This window comes from Nycticebus coucang, chromosome 12, assembly GCF_027406575.1.
Source record: "Nycticebus coucang isolate mNycCou1 chromosome 12, mNycCou1.pri, whole genome shotgun sequence".
In the NCBI taxonomy this organism is placed as follows: Eukaryota; Metazoa; Chordata; class Mammalia; order Primates; family Lorisidae; genus Nycticebus; species Nycticebus coucang.
The window spans coordinates 4,111,566-4,133,307 of record NC_069791.1 but is presented as its reverse complement, the minus strand read 5'-3'; the positions used below and the strand labels follow the sequence as shown (position 1 = coordinate 4,133,307).

The window sequence follows — 21,742 nt, the reverse complement described above, 5'->3', positions numbered from 1 at the left end:
ACATATTTAGACACCAGTTATCTGTAACAATAAAGGAGATTGTTTTGGTGTGCTTAATTGGAAAATTCAAAGATGGAAGGAAGGCTTTGAGATTGGTTGATGTGGTGACTTAGCAGGTCTCCTTCTCTCTGTCCTGCTTTCTGCAGGCCGTGTGTGTCCTCTGTGTGTCTTCACTTGTAGCCCAGGAAAGGATTATGTGTCCAGTGGGGGGGTGGGGGGGCTGCACATGGGAACCTCTGTCACACTATACTGCGTAAGTCCCTAAAATTAATCTTAGGTGGACCAGCTTTGGTCTCATACCTACTCAAATGAGCAATTGTGGCCAGGGAAATGGAGAGGATTTGATTGGCTTAATAAACTAATCATCTCCTTGCCCTAATTCCCGAACTCCATGGGCTGCGTGGAGATGGAGGGCAGGAGGGGGATAAATACTGATAGGTTCTGGGTAGGCTAAATATCTGCTAGTGGAGACCCACATTGTGCTAATACTTACTGGTTCACAGGTTCTCCATGTGAATACTCAGTAATTGCTGTGGAGGGGGATGATACTAGGTTTTGTGTTCTTGAAATATGAAAGTCTGTCTTTTCTACTCTTTCTCTTGCTCAAGGCAGAATTATTCTGCAAAAGCAGAATTTTCAATCTAGGGCAGATTGTCCGACAGTATGCCAGAACTGTTCATTGATGCTGCTCTGGGTTGTTCCTGTGGGTTTCGGTCAGTCTGGTGTTCTAGTTGCCAAATAGAGCTATACCAGAGAGGTCAGCTCTGGCCCACTAAACTCGTCCTTCTAATAGAAGCCACTTATCTGAAAAGTTGGTCTATTGCAAAGATAAGGCCCTATACATGGTCACTGACCGTAGCTTAGAAGCTACACTGTACACTCAATGGTCAAAGACAAATCATCTCCTTAAATTTTCAATTTTACTGGAATATTTGGGAAAGGGAAAAAAATGTACATTAAAATATTAGAGTAGAATTTAAAATTCAAAGAATTTTAGAGATGAAACATAAGACTTCAAAATGATACTTTTCATTGTACTTGTCCTTCCCTAAATGCTGGTGGGAAAATGGTCACATATCACTTGGTGACGAAGACGCATTCTGAGAAGTGTGTTGTTAGGGGACTCTGTCCTTGTGTGTGTATCACAGAGTGCACTTACAGCTGGTGGCACAGCCCACTGCACACCCTGGCTGCGTGGGCCTGGAGCACTGTACTGGGCACGGCAGGCAGCTGTAACACAGTGGTGTTTGTGCATCTAAACGTGTCTAAACAGAGGAAAGATACAGTTTTTTAGCACTGACCTGTTTTTGGATGAGAGATCCACATCAGCCAAATTATTTTTTGTTAAGAGAACTGTGGCAAAATTTTCTAACTCCGTAACATCAGGCTGAGAAAAGCTGGAGGATTGTCAGTTTCCCATCTTACACTTAACTTCTCAGAGATATCCCTATTTTTTATGATGAAAAACTGAGGTTCAAAAATGTTACTTATTCAGGGTCCTTATTTATAAGATGGAGACAGGATTTAAAAGTGTATTTAGGCAGTAGGATAGGCAGTAGGATTTGTCTGAGAATTGGTATTTCTAGAAAATGATATCCTTTTTTTAAATGAAAATACCTATGCTGGTTTTTTCTCTGCTGTAGTTTTTTTTTTTTAGTACAGTTGTGTATGTTTTAGTACTCACCTGAAACTGTCTTCCTTTTCAGACCCTCAGGGTTCCCCTCAGTCTGAAGTACTCCTGCCCTTCTGAAAGCACATGGAGACTGGCCGTGTCTTCACTTCTCAGAGTTCTTTCTGTCGGCCTGCCTGTTGCCCGGCAGCATGCTTCCTCAGGAAGATTTGACAGCATGTGGCCAGAGCTAGCCAGTACTTTTGAAGACTTTCTCTTTACTAAAAGGTCAGCTTATCAATTTTTATTTTTTTTTTAAGACAGTCTTTGAAGAAGTAGTACATTCTATCATTTCTCTAAAAATGATTTTTATTCACTTGGAAAGTACACATAATTGATAAGGTTGTTAGATTATATACAAAACAGCTGGATTAGGCATTTATTCACTGAGTGCATTACCTGTGAGCATCAGAGATTTTTGCTTTTTGCAGTGTTTTTGGTTGTAAGACAGGTCTTATATATAAGACCATATGAATGTATCCTAAAAATTGTAACTTAATGAAAGAAGATCCCTTTTTGTGTTTTGGAGACAGGGTCTTTCCACCCATCCTCACCCCAGGCTAGAGTACCATGGCATCATCAAAGCTCACAGCAATCTCCAACTTCTTGGCTCAAGTGATCCTCCTGCCTCAGCCTCCCAAGTAGCTAGGATGTTAGGTGTCGACCACCACACCTGGCTAATTTTTTTTTTTTTTTTTTTTTGTAGAAACAGGATCTCACTCTTGCTCAGACTGGTCTTGAATTCCTCTGGCCTTAAGCAATCCCCTACCTCAGCTTCCCAGAGTGCTAGGATTATAGATGTGAGCTGGTGCACCCAGCTGGAAGATCCAGTCTTTAATCCGGTGCCCATTTGGCATTACAAGAGGAAATTTTAGAGAATCAGTGTACATCAAGAGTAGATGGACCGGTAGCAATGTATTGATCAGCTAAATGTTCACTTGTGTGGAAGGGTGGAATTTTCACTGTGTGATACCTAATTGAAGCTTATGTTAAGGACACTATTTTGACTCCTCCTCCTAGAACAGGATGACTGGAAGACACAGTAAATTTTCTGAATGAGGAGTTTGCTGATGTCCATTTGTAATTGTGCTATCCATTATAATACTAGTCATTAGGCTGGGCTCAGTGGCTCACGCAACTGTAATCCTAGCTGCCTGGGAGGCCAAGGCAGGTGGACTGCTTGATCTCAGAAGTTTGAGACCTTGGGTAGTGCCTGTGGCTCAGGGAGTAGGGCGCTGGTCCCATATACCTAGGGTGATGGGTTTGAACCTAGCCCTGGCCAAAAAAAACTGCAACAAAAAAGAAAGAAGTTTGAGACCAGTCTGAGCAAGAGCAAGACCCTGTCTCTACTAAAAATAGAAAAAAAATTAAGCAGACATTGAATCAGTAGCTTCCCAGCTACTTGGAAGGCTGAGACAAAACGATTGCTCAAGCCCAAGAGTTTGAGGTTGCTGTGAGCTATGATGGTGCCATAGCACTCTACCCAGGGTGACAGAGTGAAACTCGGTCTCCCAAAAAAACTACCCAGAACCAATACTAGTCATCAGTTACAAATGACTAATTCAAATCAAACTTTCAATAAAAGTCCTACGACTCACCAGGCATGTTTTAAGTACTCGTTGCCATGTATGGCTAAGTGGCTGCCACAGTGGGCTGTGTAGATACTGGGCAGCATTTCCATCATCACAGAAGGTTTTCATAGGGAATGCCGACCTGCAGTGAGTCCTTCATTAACAATGGACTTAGCTGTAATTGCTGCACTAGCCAGGCGGTCTGCAGTCCATCTCACACAAGTGAGCCCCTCTGTGCCGCACTGGTGCAGCTCTGTGACTACCAAGATTTTTCAGTGTTTTGATTTATTAATCATTTTTTAAACTGTGTGATTATGAACACAACACACCATGTACTGCTGTATAACCATTTCAGATTATTAAGTTGAAGCCACTTAAATTATTAATTTGATAAACTTGTAGGAAAAAAATTCCACAGGCACCTGGACAGTGATCAGATGGGTCCACGATAGTGATTGAACTGGAGATGCTCAGCATGCTTATGTGGGTTAGTCATTCAGTAAACAACTGGGGGTATGCAGGCATTAAGATTAACTTACTTTTTTTCTATAAAAGCTTATCTGGTATTTCAGAATTGGGAGTAATAACAGGTGATCCTAATTTCTGTTTCTGCAAATGGTCAGAATTTGTTTAGTTTTCTTATATACTTCTCAGTCTAGAGATTTTATTGGTGCCATTGCAAGCTTATTCTTTTTTTTTTTTGCAGTTTTTGGCCGGGGCTGGGTTTGAACCTGCCACCTCCAGTATATGGGGCCAGAGCCCTACTCCTTTGAGCCACAGGCACTGCCCAGCAAGCTTAGTCTTTATATTTAGAGGAAAAATTGTAGGTACTTAGCAAACCATACCCAGACAAGTTTCGCTTTCATCTTTATTTATTTTCTCTCTCTCTTTTTTTTTTTTTTTTTTTTTGAGACAGAGTCTCACTACATTGCCCTTGGTAGAATGCCATAGCGTCACAGCCCACAGCAGCCTCAAACTTTTGCGCTTGAGCAATTTTCTTGCCTCAGCCTCCCAAGTAGCTGGGACTATAGGTGCCCACCACAACACCCGGCTATTTTTTTTGGTTGCAGTTTTCATTGTTTAGCTGGCCCAGGCCAGGTTCGACCCCGCCAGCCTCAGTGTATATGTCTGGCGCCCTACCCACTGAGCTACGGGCACTGCCCTTGCATTAAAGTAACCCTGAAAATTTGAGTTCATTTGTGGACTTAAGAGCCCAAATCACTGTTAACTCAAATATAAAGAAATTCAACCTTATTCTTTTTCTTTCCTTATTACCTGTCTGTATATGCATGATGCCTCTATTAACAAACTGGTAACAAGTATTTTGGGCTTTCTTTGTTTTCTTGTTTTAAGTGAAACTTCGTTAAGAATTTCTTTTCCTGGCTGGGCACAGTGGCTCCCGCCTGTAATCCCAGATCTCTGGGAGGCCGAGGCGGATGAATTGCTTAAGTTCAGGAGTTCAAGACCAGCCTGAGCCAGAGCGAGACCCCCATCTCTAAAAATAGCTGGGCGTTGTGGCAGGTGCCTGTAGTCCCAGCTACTTGGGAGCTTGAGGCAAGAAAATCACTTGAGCCCAAGAGTTGGAGTTTACTGTGCACTGTGATGCCACAGCACTCTATTCAGGGCGACAAAGTGAGACTCTGTCTCAAAAAAAAAAAAAAAAAAAAAAGGATTTTTTTTCTATAGCTGAATCTTTCTGCCATCTTCCTTATTCTCTAGTTTCTTATTAAACATTCTTCATTTTGCAGATTTTGTCCTTATTTTATTAAATTTAGATTTTTATATGCTTTTTTTACACAGCAAAGTAAACACTGGAACCAAAGGCCTAATAATATAGTATTTCAAATTTTATATAATTTTACTATAGTCGTAGTATTATTTAATTTAAATTTTTTGCCCATGAATATGTTGGGTATGTTGTAAATGTATTGCTTCAGAAGCAGCGAGCATGGTGGATAAGGACGCTAAGTGAGACTTTGTCTCAAAAAAAAAAAATTTAATAAGTACTACTGAAAAGAGTTAAAAGCACATGTCTGCACAAAACCTTGTACATTTAAAAAAAATTGTATGTTAATGTTCATTACAGCATTATTCATAATAGCCAAAAAAATGAACACAATCCAAATGTCGATCAGCTGATGAATTAAATATGGTACATCTAAACAATGGAAAATTATTCAGTCAGGAAAAAGAATGCAAAACTGAGCCTGGCTAGACGCAGATGGGCAACAGCTCATGAAGTGTAGCAAGCAGGTGCACGGGCGTGTGCTGTGCAATGTCACGTATGGGATGAGCCGGAATAGAGAAATCCATGCAGGCAGGAAATAGTCACAGTTCCTAGGGGTGAGGGGAGGGGGCAATGGGGAGCAGCTGCTGATGGGTACACGGTACCTTTTGGGTGTGATGAAAATATTCTGGAATTGTAAATGGTGATGGTTGTACAACTTTATGAATATACTAAAGTGCACTAAAGTGATTACTTTAAAAGGGTGAATTTAGTGTAAGTTATAGCACAATAGAAACATTTTTAATATACAGAGAGAACTGACAAAAAATACCAATAACTTGTCATTTTGAAGGCTATTTTTAAATAAAAATTAATGAAAAGGATTTTTCAAATTACTTATACACTTTTCAAACACGGAGAATTTAAAGATCTTGTGTGGCCCATTTGTAGCTATTTACCATCTCCCCTTACAATTTATTGGTAAATTCTGTTAATCATCACCATTTTCTCAATGAATCCCCAACAATAAAAAAAAAGAAAAAAAAAATCATCACCATTTTCTAAAGCTCAACCAGTATTTTTTTAATATGATTCTGTAAGAATACTAAGTATAAATTAAAATAAATAGGCCAGGTGGAGTGGTTCATGTCTGTAATCTCAGCTCTTGGGAAGGCTGAGGTGGGAGGATTGGTTGAGCCTAGAAGTTCAAGATCAGCATGAGCAACATACGGAGACCCCATCTCTATAATCAACCCATGAAAGTAGCCAGGTGTGGTGGCATGCACCTGGAGGCCAGAGAGTCCCCTGAGCAGAGGCATTCGAGGTTGCTGTGAGCTGTGGTCATGGTACCACCCTCCTGTCTGGGCAACAGAGAGAGATCCTGTCAATAAAGTAATGAGATAAGGAAAGTGTAAAAAAAAAAAGTAAAATATAAAATACCGTTAGTTTGGGGCCCGGCATCAGGGTACTCAGCCTGTACACAATTGAACAATTTCTTGATTTGTGGGTCATTGGCGCTGGAAGGAGTGAGCCTCTCGGCTTTTAGTTTTTATTCTCTTCTCTTCCTTCATCATAAGACATTTTAACAATCCAGCCCAGTGTTTCTGATACATGACCCAAGTAATATTATTAGTGTATGTTCCTAATAAGATTTTCATTTATTTTTTGTTAATAATCAGCCCATTACTAGTTACCTCCATCAACCTCACAAATCTTTTAATATTACTAAACAAATTACTTGGTTATAAATTGAAATTAAACATAACTTTTATCTGTAGAGACACAGATGTATCTGTGAAGCTATTTGAGAGTGGTAGTGAAATCCCTACACTGGTTTAGGTTTGGGTACATGTCTGTAAATTTTTTCCTCTAGTTCCTGTAACCAGATTGTGATTAGTCTAGGGTGTGGACCCCAAAATGTAAGTTTTGTAAACATGAACTGAGTCCATTTTGTTCACTGCTGGATCTCGAACACCAAGAATACAGTACCTGATGCAAAGTGGTTGGAACTCAGGAGACATTTGTTGAATGAAGAATATCTCAATCAAGCCAGCCAGGGGCTGGTACCCTACTGCATATAAAATCACGTATTATACCTCTCAACTCGAATGTGTTCGTATTATTTTTATATCAACAACATTAAAGAGAATAATGTAGGCTCAAGAGAATAATGTAGATTCAAATATCAGGTAAGTTTGGGTTCAAGCTGTGGCCAAGCATTTGCTCGTGGTGTGTCGTTGGCATGCTGTGAGCCATTCTGATTCTGCCCTCAGCTGCTCTGTTACTGCGTGATAATTACTACCTGGGCACTGCTGTGGGTCATAGGAGACGAGTCAAATGAAGCTCTAACCACATGGCTGGCTCTCTCAGATTAGCTGTCATTATTGTGAGAATTACCACCTCACTCTCAGCTATTTTAAAATACTTAATACTTTACTGTTTAATAAGTCGATGGTCATTTGACTCTTTGTTCTTATTATGAGTTATAGCATCTGGAATCCACCTCGGTTCTCTCAGAACTGTTTATTTCCTTGGCTCTTGCTGGAATAAATTTTTGTTTTAGAAAATCTGAATCCATCCTCTTCTTTGAAGATGTCTTCTATCTTTATTGTAAAAATCTTTAATGCGTTGTATTTATTGTAAATTAATGATTAATGGCCCCTCTCTGAGTGAATAATTCAGCTTGACTAAGGCTCTCTTAAATCACAACCAACATAAATGAATTCAAGTATCATCACAATGGTAATTTTTGCCACAGTGGTATGATATATATGATATAATACCTCTACCTTTTCTTTTTTTTTTTTTATTCATAGTATTGAAGTGTAGTTCTACAGATTTTATTTAGTTAAGGATTGGGCCAAGTGTTTTTGTGATTAGAGTATCGTGTTTGTAGTTAGCTTAGTCATTTAAACTAATGACTTTAATTGAAAATATTCTTTTAAATAAAAAATAATGTCCCAACCTAGGTAAGAAAATATAATTTTTTGTCATTTGAATACTATTTACTTTTTGTTTATATTTTCAGGGAATATTTTACCTTTAAAAATCAATTGTTTTTTTGTTTGTTTTTTAGCATACCTCCAGATAATCTCTCTATTCAAGAGTTTCAAAGAAACGAAAGTATTGATGTTGAGGTGAGGAAACTATTTAAAACATTTTCTTGTGACCATTTATTAAAAGCAAAGAAGAAACGTGAAAACTGTAAGTTAGCTAAAAGAATAATAGGTTAAGATTGAACCTAAAAGCATTAAACCTTGTGGAAGTTAAATGTTGATTTTTAAAGGCACTGACCTTTTCACAGTGACTCCCTTGGGTCTGTTAGGGCCTCATCGTTTGTGCGTCCCGCCTGTTAGGAAGGATAAGTCCATCAGTCAGGGAGCACATATTTGAGAATGGTCTGTGGTCCAAACTGATCAGTATGTTTGTTGTTTGGAATTATCCGTATTTAACCAGCTGTACATACTGCCTTTGAAACTCCCTAAACAGTAGTTCAAAAGGACTTACTTTGACAGATGAGGGAAGCAGACTGGTAGCCACCCTTTTGTGTATTAACTTTAAAATGTGCGTGTACTGCTGTCAAAGTGGATTCTTTAACTGATTTTCTCTTAAAATCTAATTTTAATTTTACTCTAGAAATTATGGCTTGAATCAGTCAACCTCTTTCAAGCACAGAACGAGCATTTGAATGTACCCTTCTGTTCCAGGTAGTTCAACTCATCAGCACTGAGATACTGCCTTATGCCAACTTCATTCCTAAGGAATTTGTTGGTCAGATAATGACCATGCTCAACAAGGGCTCAATACATTCTCAGTCATCTTCATTCACAGGTTTGTTATTTTAATGACTTTTTTAATTGATTAGAAAGTATGAAGTACTTTTAAAGAAATTGAAAATAGATTTATTTAATCTACTCTGTGGTAAATGTAAAACTGGAGATGGGTAAGGACATTTTTAGGGATGAAACATAGAACGTCAAACTTTATGAGGGGAACGTGTTGTGACTATTCTTTGGATATGGGCAGTCATGTTTACACACTGATGAGTTAAACTGAAAGGCGCTCTGTGGGACCTGGGACATCACTGCAGGTGGACACAGGCTCCCAGGTTTGGGAGTCATCAATTTTGAAAGGCAGCGGAACATGGGAAGCAGCGAATGTGTCTTCTGCTGCTTCAGCTGGTTGACTTCTGTGAGTCACAGTTTTGTAATCTTTAAAATGAAGATATTAATACCCAGCTCTCAGGACTATAAATTACAAAGTTAGCACTGGGGTCCTGTCCTGAGGGCAGGGTCCTTTAAGACCTGTGGAGCTGGTGCCGACTGAATAAAAAGTAAGGTTAGAAGTGGGGAGAGATAAAGAGACAGGACACGCAGAATAGAGTTTTCAAAGGTGGAAACACAGGGGACCAGCGCTAGCTTGTGGACCCTGAGTGTTTGTTCCACTCAGCTTAAATCGAAAGCTATTATCTCTTTTAGCCCAAAGGGTAAGCTGAGGAAGGGAACAAAAACATCAGCAGTTTCTCTGAGTAAGCATGTCAGCTTTCATTCTATCTATAATCATTAACTTGAAGGGTCTGAGCAGCCTTGAGAAATCTGAACCCTGAGCCTTGTGTGGGGGCAGCCTCCTGTCTGGGTCACACACACAGATTCCTGCAGAAGCTGATCCTCACTGATTGAGTGTGGAGCAGATGCGAGGGTGTCAGTCTCCTCAGAAGAATCAGTGGAGCAGAAGAATTCTCCTCTGACCTCCACCCAGAGGCATCTTCCTCTTTGATAAGGGGGTACACAAGCCCTCCTCCCCACATTTCAGGGCTCAGGCTGTTACCTTGATCTCTGCCCTTTTCAAATACAAATCCCCACAGTGGGTATTTGCTTTGTTGACTGGGCAGGAAATGGCCTGGTTAATATTTCTTTCCAGGCCTAGCAACTTTCTCTGCAGCCGTGATTTCTTTGGATTATTTACAGACCCAGCAGGGTGTTTGTAAGCTGTATTCCCTACAGGCCAGGCTTCCAGGAGAAGCAGGAACTATTCAGATAAGGAATTTAGCAGCTGGTTTAAAAGTAAACTAGCTAACCTGTTCTTATTCTGCCTTGCTCAGCTTATTTCTCTGTTTTCCCATTTTTCTGGGAGTGTTTTCCCTTACCAAGAATGGGATCTTCACTCCCCATTCTGCCTGCAATTAGTCTATTAAAGAAATAATGAGGCTGGGCGCAATGGCTCACTCCCATAATTCCAGCCCTCTGGGAGGCTGAGGCAGGAGGATCCTTTGAGCTCAGGAGTTTGAGACCAGCCTAAGCAAGATTAAGACTCTTGGGTAGGCCAGCACAGTGGCTCATGCCTGTAATCCTAGCAGTCTGGGAGCCGAGGTGGGTGGATTGCCTGAGCTCACAAGTTGGAGACCAGCCTGAGCCAGAGTGAGACCTCTTCTCTAAAAATAGCTGGGCATGGGTGGTGCCTGTGGCTCAAAGGAGTAGGGCACCAGCCCCATATGCCAGAGGTGGTGGGTTCAAACCTAGCCCCAGCCAAAAACTGCAAAAAAAAAGACCTGGGCATTGTGGCAGGCACCTATAGTCCCAGTTACTTGGGAGGCTGAGGCCAGAGAATCACTTGAGCCCAAGAGTTTGAGGTTCCTGTGAGCTGTGACACTGTGGCACTCTACCAAAGGTGACAAAGTGTGAGACTTTGTCTCAAAAAAAAGATTCTCTACTAAAAATAGAAAAACTAGCTGGATGTTGTGGTAGTCAGCTGTAGTCCCAGCTACTTGGGAGGCTGAGGTAGGAGGATCGCTTAATCCCAGGAGTTTGAGGTTGAAGTGAGCTATGATGACCCCACGGCACTCTAGGAGGGTGATAGAGTGAGACTCTGTCGCTAAATAAATAAATAAATAATGAGGGTTAGCATTTGTTAAAGGAACTAACATTTAGTGAATGCCAACTATGTGCACAGTATGCTAGAATGTTACCTCATTCCTCACATTTCTATCAGGATAGTTACCACTACATTACACAAAAAGAAATGGTTTAGAAAGGGTGAAAAATTGTTCACGATCTTAAGGCTAGAGGCCAGATTCATACTTAAAAAGAACTACATGCTTTTTATTATATCATGCGGCCTTTATTGGGAACTGATACCTAAGTTGCTTTTTACTATTCTTTTTCTAAACCTGAGGTCAAGTCTTAAATGAAGTTGTGCATCATAATGCAGTTTTTTCTGTGAGAAGATTAAGAAATTATAAATTCATCCCATGCTTATTTTTAATACTCAGAATTTACTGGATTAGCTTCCATTATTTTATGCTGAGCAGTTTAAAGAGCATTTATGTGCACAGTTTGACCACTAGATGTCTCTCATCCTTACTTCATAAACTATTTCTTCTAGGCCAATTTCTTTTTCTTCTTACCTTTTTTTTTTTTTCTTTGAGACAGAGTCTTATTATGTCACCCTCGGTAGAGTGCTGTGGCTTCACAGCTCAGAGCAACCTTCAACTCTTGGGCTTAAGCGAGTCTCTTGCCTCAGCTTCCCAAGTAGCTGGGACTACAGGCACCTGCCACAATGCCTGGCTATTTTTGTTGTTGTTGTTGTTGTCCTTGTTTAGCAGGCCTGGGCCAGGTTTGAACCCACCCAACCCCTGCGTTTTGGCCGGTGCCCTAACCACTGAGCGATTGATGCTGAGCCTATGCCAGTTTTTAAATGATAAAATTTAACAGACCTGAGAATCTCAGAGAAAAAATTTTAAAGCCCGTTTGTTTTAATGTAGCCAACTTTTTATTTTAGAGTATATAATAATTTCTAGATAATTTTTATAAAATATATATTGAGAACAATATTCAAAATTAGGTAAGAATATCCTGAGGTGAACAAGAGCTACTGAGTTACCAGTTATGCTTTTCTGGTGGTTTTTCTAATAAGATCTCTGTACAAAGACAAGAAAGATCACAGACGTCTTCTCAGCACCAGCTTGAAGCTGCCTTCCACATGCACATATAGAGTCCTGCCTGCTAAGCAAGGCTGTAAACACACGGGTTCCAGTGGTCACGGCTTCTCCACACTTGAGCTGTGATCTGACAGCTGAACCTCACAGACATTTTTAAAAAGAGAGTAAAAGAAACTGGGCAGAAACAGATAAAATGCAGAACCATAGAAAGCATAAAACCAAAATTATAATTGGATGTTTAGAGAGATAAAAGATTTTACACCCAAGAAACAAAAAGTTTTTATAGAAAAAATGCTATGAAAACAGAACAATAAGGACAAGAAAGAACTTGTAGAAAACTAAAATGTGATGTCTGAAATAGCAAGTTCAAAGAAGGGTTGGAAGAACACATTAAGGAAACAGTTTGGTAAATAGAAAAAAAAATGTGGAAAATACAAGGAGAGAAATGAAGTGGATCCAGGGAGCCTAACATTTGATAAAAGCCTTCCAGAAAGAGAGAACAAAGACAATTTAGGAGAGGAAATTCTCAAAGCAATAAACTAAGGAACTGAAGAAATAACCTCCAGATTAAAAATGTTCACTCGGGCCAGGCACGGTGGCTCATGCCTGTAGTCCCAGCAGTCTGGGAGGCCGAGACAGGCGGATTGCCTGAGCTCAGGATTTTGAGACCAGCCTGAGTAAGAGTGAGACCCCGTCACTACTAAAAATAGAAAAACTAGCTGGGCGTTGTGGCAGGCACCTGTACTCCCAGCTACTTGGGAGGCTGACGCAGGAGAACCACTTGAGCCCAGGAGTTTGAGGTTGCTATGAGCTATGACACCATGGCACCCTACCCAGGAAGACAAAGTGAGACTCTGTCTCAGTAAAATAAATTAAAAAAATAAACATGTTCATTCAGTACCTAGAGCAGTAAAAGAAAAAAGACCCACACTAAGGCACATCATCATGAAGTATCAGAATACCTGGGGTAAGGAGATGATCCTAAAAGATTTCAGAAAGAAAAAAACACAAAAGAGCTGTTATCAAACAACATTTAGCAGTATGGGATGCCGAAGACAGGGAAGCATCAGTGTGAGGGCTTCAGATGGGAAGAATTTCTCACAGGGAGCTTCATGCCCAGGCACACTGTTGGCTTTGTGTGAGTGTAGAACAGTAATTCTCAAATTTCAGCATACATCATAATCAGAGTTTCTGATTCAGTAAGACCAGGTGGGGCATTAGAATTCACATTTCTAGCAAGTTCTCTGGTGATGCTGATGCTGTTAGGAACCATACTTTGAGTACCACAGCAAATAATGACATTTTCAGAAGTATAAGTTCTCAGAAATTGTACTTCCCATTTATTCCTTCTTAGGAAGCTACTTCAGGATATGCTTCATGAACATAAAGGTGTTACCCAAGAAAAGAGGAGGCCTAAGATCTGGGAAGTAGGCTCCAACACAAAAGAGAATGTAAACAGTCCCCAGGTAGCTCCAGGTAGAGCCAGACAGAGCACCGAGCGCAGGTCCAAGCAGAGGGCCTGTTCCCGAAAGGGCCTTACACTAGAGGGGCCAGTGGGGGAGATGAGTGCAGGTTTGACCATGTGGAAAACCATTGCCAGGTGCATTTTATAGTGCTGTTAATGAAAAGACCGAGACAAGAAAAATGTCCAAGTGTTGAGGGTACACAGTATTGCCTTGTTTTGATTTCGTGAGGGAAAAAAATTGTTTCTCTCTCACATATATGTGTGTGTGTGTGTGTGTGTGTATATGTATATAGTGTATAGATATGTATATAAAATACACATTAACAGAATGCGAGAGAGCCACACATAAACACATACATGTGTAACATACAATTTCCCTGTGTGTATGCTGTTAGCTATAGGTTCTTGACAGATGCCTTTCATTAGATTGGAGAATTTCTGAGTTTGCTAAGAGTTGTTATCATTAACTTGCATTGATTTAACTTTTATTAATCATCAAAAATTATTAATTTTACAGAAGCAGAGATTGATATTCGTTTGAGAGAGGAATTTTCTAAAATGTGTTTTGAAACATTGCTTCAGTTTTCCTTCAGTAATAAAGTCACAACACCTCAAGAAGGCTACATCTCAAGAATGGCACTCTCAGTGCTTTTAAAAAGGTCCCAAGATGTACTACATCACTACATAGAAGATGAAAGATTAAGTGGCAAATGCCCTCTTCCAAGGTATATATTTTATTTTATTATGCACTAATGTCATAATTATTAATAACAACACTCTGAAAAGCAAATGTTTTCATAAATGATCTGAACTAACCTGAGTTTGTTCATACTTTTATATATCCTGTACTTTATAAATATTCATCAGTTTTGCTGCAGACATATTAAGGTGTTTATTAACAAGGTGCTTTTTCAGACTCTTCATGAAGGTTAAGTAATAACCTCTGTCATACAAATATATGTACCAAATAACCTTTCTGAGTCTCAAAAAATTTTTGAATTCCAAAATACGTCTTCAAGTGAGGATGTATGGATCGGTACGAGTACATGATGCTATTTCTGTAGAGTAAAAATCACAGATAAACCACATTTGAGGGACATCTTTGCGGTCATTGCTGGGTTTCCTCTACTTCTGAGCCATATCTTAGTTCTTCTTTTCACCTAATCAGCTTAATTAAGCCCTAGGAACTACACCGATTGATCTGCCCGTGCTGTGTCGGTGGAAGGCGCTCTAGACCTTCCTGGTACGCCAGGCTCATCATGGTTGGGCTGTGAACAAGGCTTGATCAAAGCCTGCAGTCATAAATTAGAGTTCAGGTGCAGTTCTGTTTTTTTAATGTGGAAATTAAAGTTGGAGGAAAAGAAGTAAAGGAAAGAAACAAAAAATAACATAAGAAGACCATTTTCAAAGTCAGGAAAGAACATCATTTTCGTTCCCATCTCGTCAGGCAGTATTGGAGAGGCAGGTCACTGCCCTTAGACCTTGTGCACATTCTTATTTACTCAAGTAGATTTGTGGAGTTGGAATTGATCTATCAGAAGATACAGATGTTGTAAAGCTTTTGATATATGTTACTAAATTGCCTACCAGAGATTTGTGCCAATTTACATTCTTCCAGGAGTATGTATCAGTACCCCTTTTCTCAATTTTTAACATTTTAAAATTATTTGCTAATTTATCATTTTTATCTTTTTCTAATTTGATGAATGAAAAAGTTGCATAGTAGTTTGTCTTTTTTTAATTACAAGTGCTTATTAGCCATGTGTAGTTCATCTTTTAAGATCCAGTGTATTTTGAATTTCTAGAACACAAATTATAATTTCTCATATTTAAACTTATGTACAAAAACATTCCAAAGATATATATTAGTAATTTGGTTATGGGCATGGTTGAAAATTCGTTAATCAAAATTGCTTTCTGAAATATGCTAGGAAATACAGTAATAAAGTTGCTTTGAATGTAATATTATTTATTAGATAATTTATTATAACATTGTTTGACTTCAGAAAGCAACTTCTTTTTTATGTTTTAGGTATTTTCTTTTTAACTACTGCCTTTAAATTGAGCCCTATTAATAATTGTCCTCTGAAATTATATTGCATTATATGTTTGTTGCAGTATCATTAAATTGTTTTCTAAAAAGCTACATTGTGACACAATGAAATGTTTCTGTGCTTACATTTATTTTTCATCCCCTCAAAACAAAACAAAAAGAAGGCTTGAAATAGAATACTGTCATAGTATTAAAAAGTTCTGTGTATAGAATGGTAGTACAGATTCCCACCAAGGACCGGGTGGGGGAGAGAGCCCTGCAGAGCAGAGGGGCTTCATATCAAGCTACCCTGGCTGATCCTTTATTCCAAGTTCCTTCTTCATTGCTGACATCTCCAGATAGTGTCACCTTAGGATTGTTTTTGAACACGTTTCTTGTTTGTAATGTTAGAAAGTTAAATAAGTAGGGCAGCACCTATGGCTCAAAGGATTTATAGGGCACCGGCCCCATATACCGGAGGTGGTAGGTTCAAACCCAGCCCCGGCCAAAAACTGCAAAAAAAAAAAAAAAAAGAAAGAAAGTTAAGTAAGTACCATTGTAATTTTGAATGTACTTTTAACAGCACAGTAAAATACGTGCCAGGTGGTATTAGTAGTCTTTGTTCCCATTTAAAAATACTTTGGCAAATCTCTTTAATTAGTGGGTGCTTTTGTGTAGAAATTTTAAAAGTATGTATTTTAAAATGTTTTAATTTTAAGTAGTTACATGAAATACCTTCCAAATAAATTTAGATTTGTACAAGTAGATTGCATTTCTCCTTTTTAATTAATAACTAATAGTAAGAACTATAAATCTAGTTTGTACACTAAAGTACTTATTAATAAAATGATTTTTACTTTTGTAAGAATTTAAACCTTACATTAACTTTACATTTTATCATGTTTAGTATCCTTCCAACGTACATCTATTTGTACAAACCTAGTTTAAAAAAACACATGGCATATTTGAAAATCTTAATGGAAATAATTTCCCATCATTTTTTTAGGCAGCAAGTAACAGAAATCATATTTGTTTTAAAAGCAGTGAGTACTCTCATCGATTCCCTGAAGAAAACTCAGCCTGAGAATGGTGAGCGCTTAGAAACTCATTCGTTCTAACCCATGTTTATGAGCTATTTGTGATGGACACTTCTGGTTCTATTAAATGAGCTAAATTTTAGAAACATGGTAGGCAGCAGACTTTCTTTTCTCTATTCTCCTGACAAGAAAGCTTCAAGTCCATTAAAATGTCAACTAAGTAGGCGGTGCCCGTAGCTCAGTGGGTAGGGCTCCCACCACATATTCCAAAGTTGGCGGGTTCGAACCTGGCCCTGGCCTGCTAAATCAACAACAATAACAAATGCCCAACAGAATAGCTGGGCGTTGTGGTAGGTGCCTGTGGTCCCAGCTACTTGGGAGACTGAGGCAACAGAATCACTTAAGCCCGAGAGTTTAAAGTTGCTGTGAGCTATGACGCCACGGTACTCTACCAAGGGCAACATAGTGAGACTCTGTCTCAAAAAAAATGTCAATTAAGTAAAATTAATTTGTAATGTTTTAATTTTTTATGTAGCAGTTTAGCTGACTCTTTAAATTGGTCTGAATTCAGGGTATTGCATGAACAATTCATATCTCATTTTTAACATAGAAGATCATTGATTTATGGGGGGGACTTTTATCTTCTATTTATGCTGATTTACTTTCTAGATATAAGCTATATAAATGTCTTTGAACTTTTTTATAGTTCTTATTTGTTTTTTCTTTTTTTTTTTGAGATCCAGTCTCACTTTGTCTACCTTGGTAGAGTGCTGTGGTGTCACAGCTCACAGCAGCCTAAGATTCTTGGGCTCAAGTGATCCTTTTGCCTCAGCCTCCCAAGTAGCTGGGACTACAAGCCCCGGCCACAGCGCCTGGCTATTTTTAGAGACAGTGTCTCTCTCTGGCTCAGGCTTGTCCCAAACTTGTGAGCTCAGGCAATCCACCTGCCTTGGCCTCCCAAGTGCTAAGACCTATATTTATTTTTTGAGACAGGGTCTCACTTTGCTCAGGCTGGTCTTCAACTCCTGAACTCAGGCAATGCACCCACCTCGACTTCCCAAGTGCTAGGATTCCAGGCGTGAGCCACCACAGCCAACTTGTTTTCCACTTTCTGTTACTCATTCTTGTCCAATCCATTCTTTACATTATTGCCAGAAATGATTTTTCCAAAGAATTGCCTTTCTCATTTATTTTTTCATCCCCTCAAAACAAAACAAAACAATCCTTTTCGTTTGCCTGCCGGATTGCAAAGAGTACTATAATCTGACTCCATCTATTCATGCCGTGTTTCCCACTAGATTTCATTCAACCTACTCTTCTACCAAACTAAAATTCTCAAGTCTTCCCTGAGTTTCATGTTCCTGCCTAGAGCCACCCCACTTTTAAGCTCTGTTTTTAGTCTCTTAAAGGTAAATCATTTCTCTTTTCATTGAACTCATAGTACTTTTATGTACTCCTTTGTCTTGAAGTATCGTATTTGTATTACAGTTACACAGGTACCTGACTCATCTTCCCTTAAATTGTAAAATTCTTGAGAGGCTTTTTGAATCATATTTTTTCTAGTTTGAATCCTCTACAGCAGTGCTTTTCAAAGTGTGGCATACTGGACCAACCACAGGTCTTAGAGTTTGTTACTGGTCTGGAACGAGATGAGGAGCTGGCACCATGATGGAAATCAGTACTGTTGCTGGACACACTGTCTGGTCCCGCTGACTTTTCTTTTTCAGCTTCCTTCTCTTTTTTGTGAAAAGAAAGTGTGTTCGTTTGCATTCTGGTACAAGCTCCTCATTTTGTGACAGACTGGCACTTTAAGTAGCATCACTTCTAGTACTTAAAGAAAGAGATTTACAGTGAATCACTGATAAATGAGTGTCAGGATATTTGTTCCTTTCAAATATAAGTGAAGTAAATCTGCTTTTAAAATTCACCCATTGGTACTTTGGCCTAAAAAGGTGAGTATTATACTATATCCTAAGAAGTAGTACACTTGTATTTATTCAACCCAAGGGAGGGATGGAATGTCTAGGAAAAAGCCTGGGGGAGGATCCTGAATTCATTCCATCAGGGAGTAGATTTGGGTTTTCTTTTTTTTCTTCCTTTTTTGAGACAGATTCTCACTTTGTTGCCCTGGGTAGAGTGCTCTGGCGTCATAGCTCACAGCAACCTCAAACTCTTGGGCTCTTGTCAAGTGATTCTTTTATCCCAGCCTCCCAAGTAGCTGGAATTACAGGCATCCGCTAGTACTAACCATGCCTGGCTAGTTTTCTATATTCAGTAGAGATGTGATCTTGCTCCTGCTCAGGCTGGTCTCGAACTCCTGGGCTCAGGCAATCAACCTGCGTTGGCCTCCCAGAGTGCTAGGATTATAGGCGTGAGCCACCGCTCCAGGCTTGGATTTTCATTAAAAAATGTTCTGATTGGGTGGCACCCGTAACTCATGGGTAGGTCGCCAGCCACATACACCAGGGTGGCAGGTTTGAACCCGGCCTGGGCCAGCTAAACAACAATGACAACTGCAACAAAAAAATAGCTGGGCATTGTGGTGGGCGCCTGTAGTCCCAGCTACTTGGGAGGCTGAGGCAAGAGAATCGCTTAAGCCCAAGAGTTTGAGGTTGCTGTGAGCTGTGACGCCATGGCACTCTACCCAGTGCGAGAGCTTGAGACTCTGTCTCAAAACAAAGAAAAAACAAATGTTCTGGTTGATTTTTTCAGAGAGAGAGCTTATGCACTAACTTCTTAAAGACCAGTAAAATCTGTATTAGGTCACAGGATAAATTTGACTCTTAAAGACATACTATGCTTAAGACATAAACAGGAAACGCCCTATTTTCCATGTTATTGCTGTGGATACACTACATGTAGCCAGTATATTGAAATGGATAGGACTTGCATGATTTTGTGTGATATTTAGGCAGCTGTCAAGAATTAACAGAAGCTGGGCAAGGTGGCACGTGCCTATAATTCCAGCCACTTAGGAGGCAAGGCAGGAGGATGATTTGAGCCCAGCAGTTGAAGACAAGCCTGGGCAACATAGTGAGACTTCCACTCTTAATTAAAAAAAAAAAAAGAATTTAACCAGAATGTATATAAAGGGGGGAAAAAAAAGGAAAACTCACAAAACTCATGGGCCATGGATAGGGCAGTGTAATAATTATAAATGATCTAACTCAATGTTAAAAATTATGTAGGCAAATTTCAGTTATGCCTCTGGGCATGTTAAGTGAAAATTTAAATTGAGTGTAACTATACAAGATAATGGTGATATTATAACCTATTCGAAGGAACTGATAAGCTTCATTAAAAAACAGAATGAACAAGGTAACTTAAGAATGCCCAGCCTCATACTGCTCATAACCAGTCCAAGCCTAATTCAGGGGACTGGCTGAATTCAAGGTATAGAGTCAGTACTCAAAACCCGTAGCACTGTCGTTATTTGTTTTAGGGAAAGAGGCATTTGTTGGACTTTTTTGTTTCGGGGATTTTGTTTCTATCATTTTACTTGAACTTTATTTAAATTTATAAATAGATAGTGTACATATACATGACTCAGAAATCTAAAAATAACCACGCACAGTGGCTTACGCCTATAATCCTAGCACATTAGGAGGCCAAGTGAGAAGATTACTTGAGCCCAGGTATTAAAGACTCTGTCTCTACAAAAAAAAAAAAAAAATTCTTTTTTTCTTTTCTTTGAGACAGAGTCTCACTATGTTGCCCTCTGTAGATTGCAATGGCATCACAGCTCACAGCAACCTCAAACTCTTGGGCTTAAGTGATTCTTTTGCCTCAGTCTCCCAAGTAGCTGGGACTACAGGCACCCACCACAATGCCTGGCTTTTTTGTTGTTGTTGTTGTTTTAGTAGGCCAGGGCCGGGTTTGAACCCACCAGCCCCGTTGCATGTGGCCAGCGCCCTAACCACTGAGCTACGGGTGCTAAGCCTACAAGAAAACAATTTAAAGTTATCCAATCTTGGGGGCATGCACCTGTAGTCCCAGGTACTTAGCAGGCTGAGGCAGGAGGATTCCCTGAACCCAGAAGTTGGAGGTTGCACTGAGCTATGATGGCACCATTGCACTCTAGCCCTGGCAACAGAATAAGGCGCCGAAATAAAAAAAAAAAAAATCCAAAATATATAAAAAGTTATATGGGGAATTTTTAAAGTATGTTCTTTCCGTTATTCTATGCCCAGTTCTTACCTTACCATTGGCAACCATTTTTATTAGTTCGTAGATCCTCCAGTCTATTATGTAAATACAAAGCACGTGTTCTGATAACCCTCAGTTCTGTGTACAGATGAATGTGCACAGTGACCCACATCATACCTCATGTCCTGTGTTCCTTTTTCCCCACATAACAGACTCCCATGCACATTTTTCCATGTCAATTTCTACAGCTTTTTCATTCTTTTTGATAGTTAAGCCAAAGTCTCCACAAAGTTGCATGGTGGGTTTTTAAACAAATATATTATAGTTTAAGGAATTGGAAGCTTCTTTTGTGCTTTATTTTAATGTATTTTTACGTTTTCCTGTGATAAACCAAAAATTCATGTGGTCAGTTGACTTCCCATCTGGACACCCTGGACAGGTGTCAATCTGTGTTATCTTTTTTTAGATAACTAGTGTGAAGTGTCACAGAAGGCAACTGGGGAAGACTGTTAGAAACTTCTTAGACCAGTGGTTTTAATACTTTTTTTTTTCTGTTAAGCAGCAGAATTCTTTTGCAACTGAAATGTGATTTGAATTCTTAATAAACAGACAGACAAAAGCAGAACAGTATCTTTCCTGACATTCCCCACCCTCACCAAACTCAGTACCCCCACGCCTCTTTTCTTCTTCCCACAGCTACCCCAAGTGAAAGAGGTTTCCCTGTTTGGGAAAAGAACAGTTCAGCATTTCTAAGATACACAGAAAGGACTGGACATTAATGATGGGTGATGGTCAGTAGACACTGGGTGGGAAAATTGCCATAATCAAATTAATTCTGGAAACCCTTGGTCAGGTGAAGTGAAATCTGTTCTTTTACGGCAAGCCTGTAATTAATATGCACTTTTCGTCTCCAAACAGAGAGAGAGATGCAACATCTGCCACTTACTTGACCATGAACTTTTCCCTAAGAAGTGAATTGAGGAACACTAGTTTAAGAAACTCATTCCTTTATTGTACCTCAGACAAGGTTGAGATAAAGAAAAATTAAATGACTTGACTAGGGACACCAAACACCAAACGCCTTTTTTCAGAAAGAATTTTAAGCAACTGACACCCAGTAAATTAGAGTGAAAAATAGTCTAAAAAGCTCCTTACACCT

The 21,742-nt window shown here is 39.4% G+C and overlaps 1 protein-coding gene across 5 annotated transcripts in view; it reads left to right on the top strand.

The window, feature by feature from the left end:
* The window catches only part of MON2 (MON2 homolog, regulator of endosome-to-Golgi trafficking), a 111,258-nt gene that overhangs the window by 87,941 nt on the left and 1,575 nt on the right, over positions 1-21,742 (top strand). For all 5 annotated transcript variants that reach the window (XM_053555230.1, XM_053555231.1, XM_053555233.1 and 2 more), the window contains 5 exons: positions 1,707-1,897; positions 8,043-8,103; positions 8,674-8,797; positions 13,886-14,093; positions 16,407-16,489. In XM_053555230.1, coding sequence (XP_053411205.1) covers positions 1,707-1,897; positions 8,043-8,103; positions 8,674-8,797; positions 13,886-14,093; positions 16,407-16,489 — 667 coding nt within the window. The remainder of the gene's footprint in view (positions 1-1,706; positions 1,898-8,042; positions 8,104-8,673; positions 8,798-13,885; positions 14,094-16,406; positions 16,490-21,742) is intronic.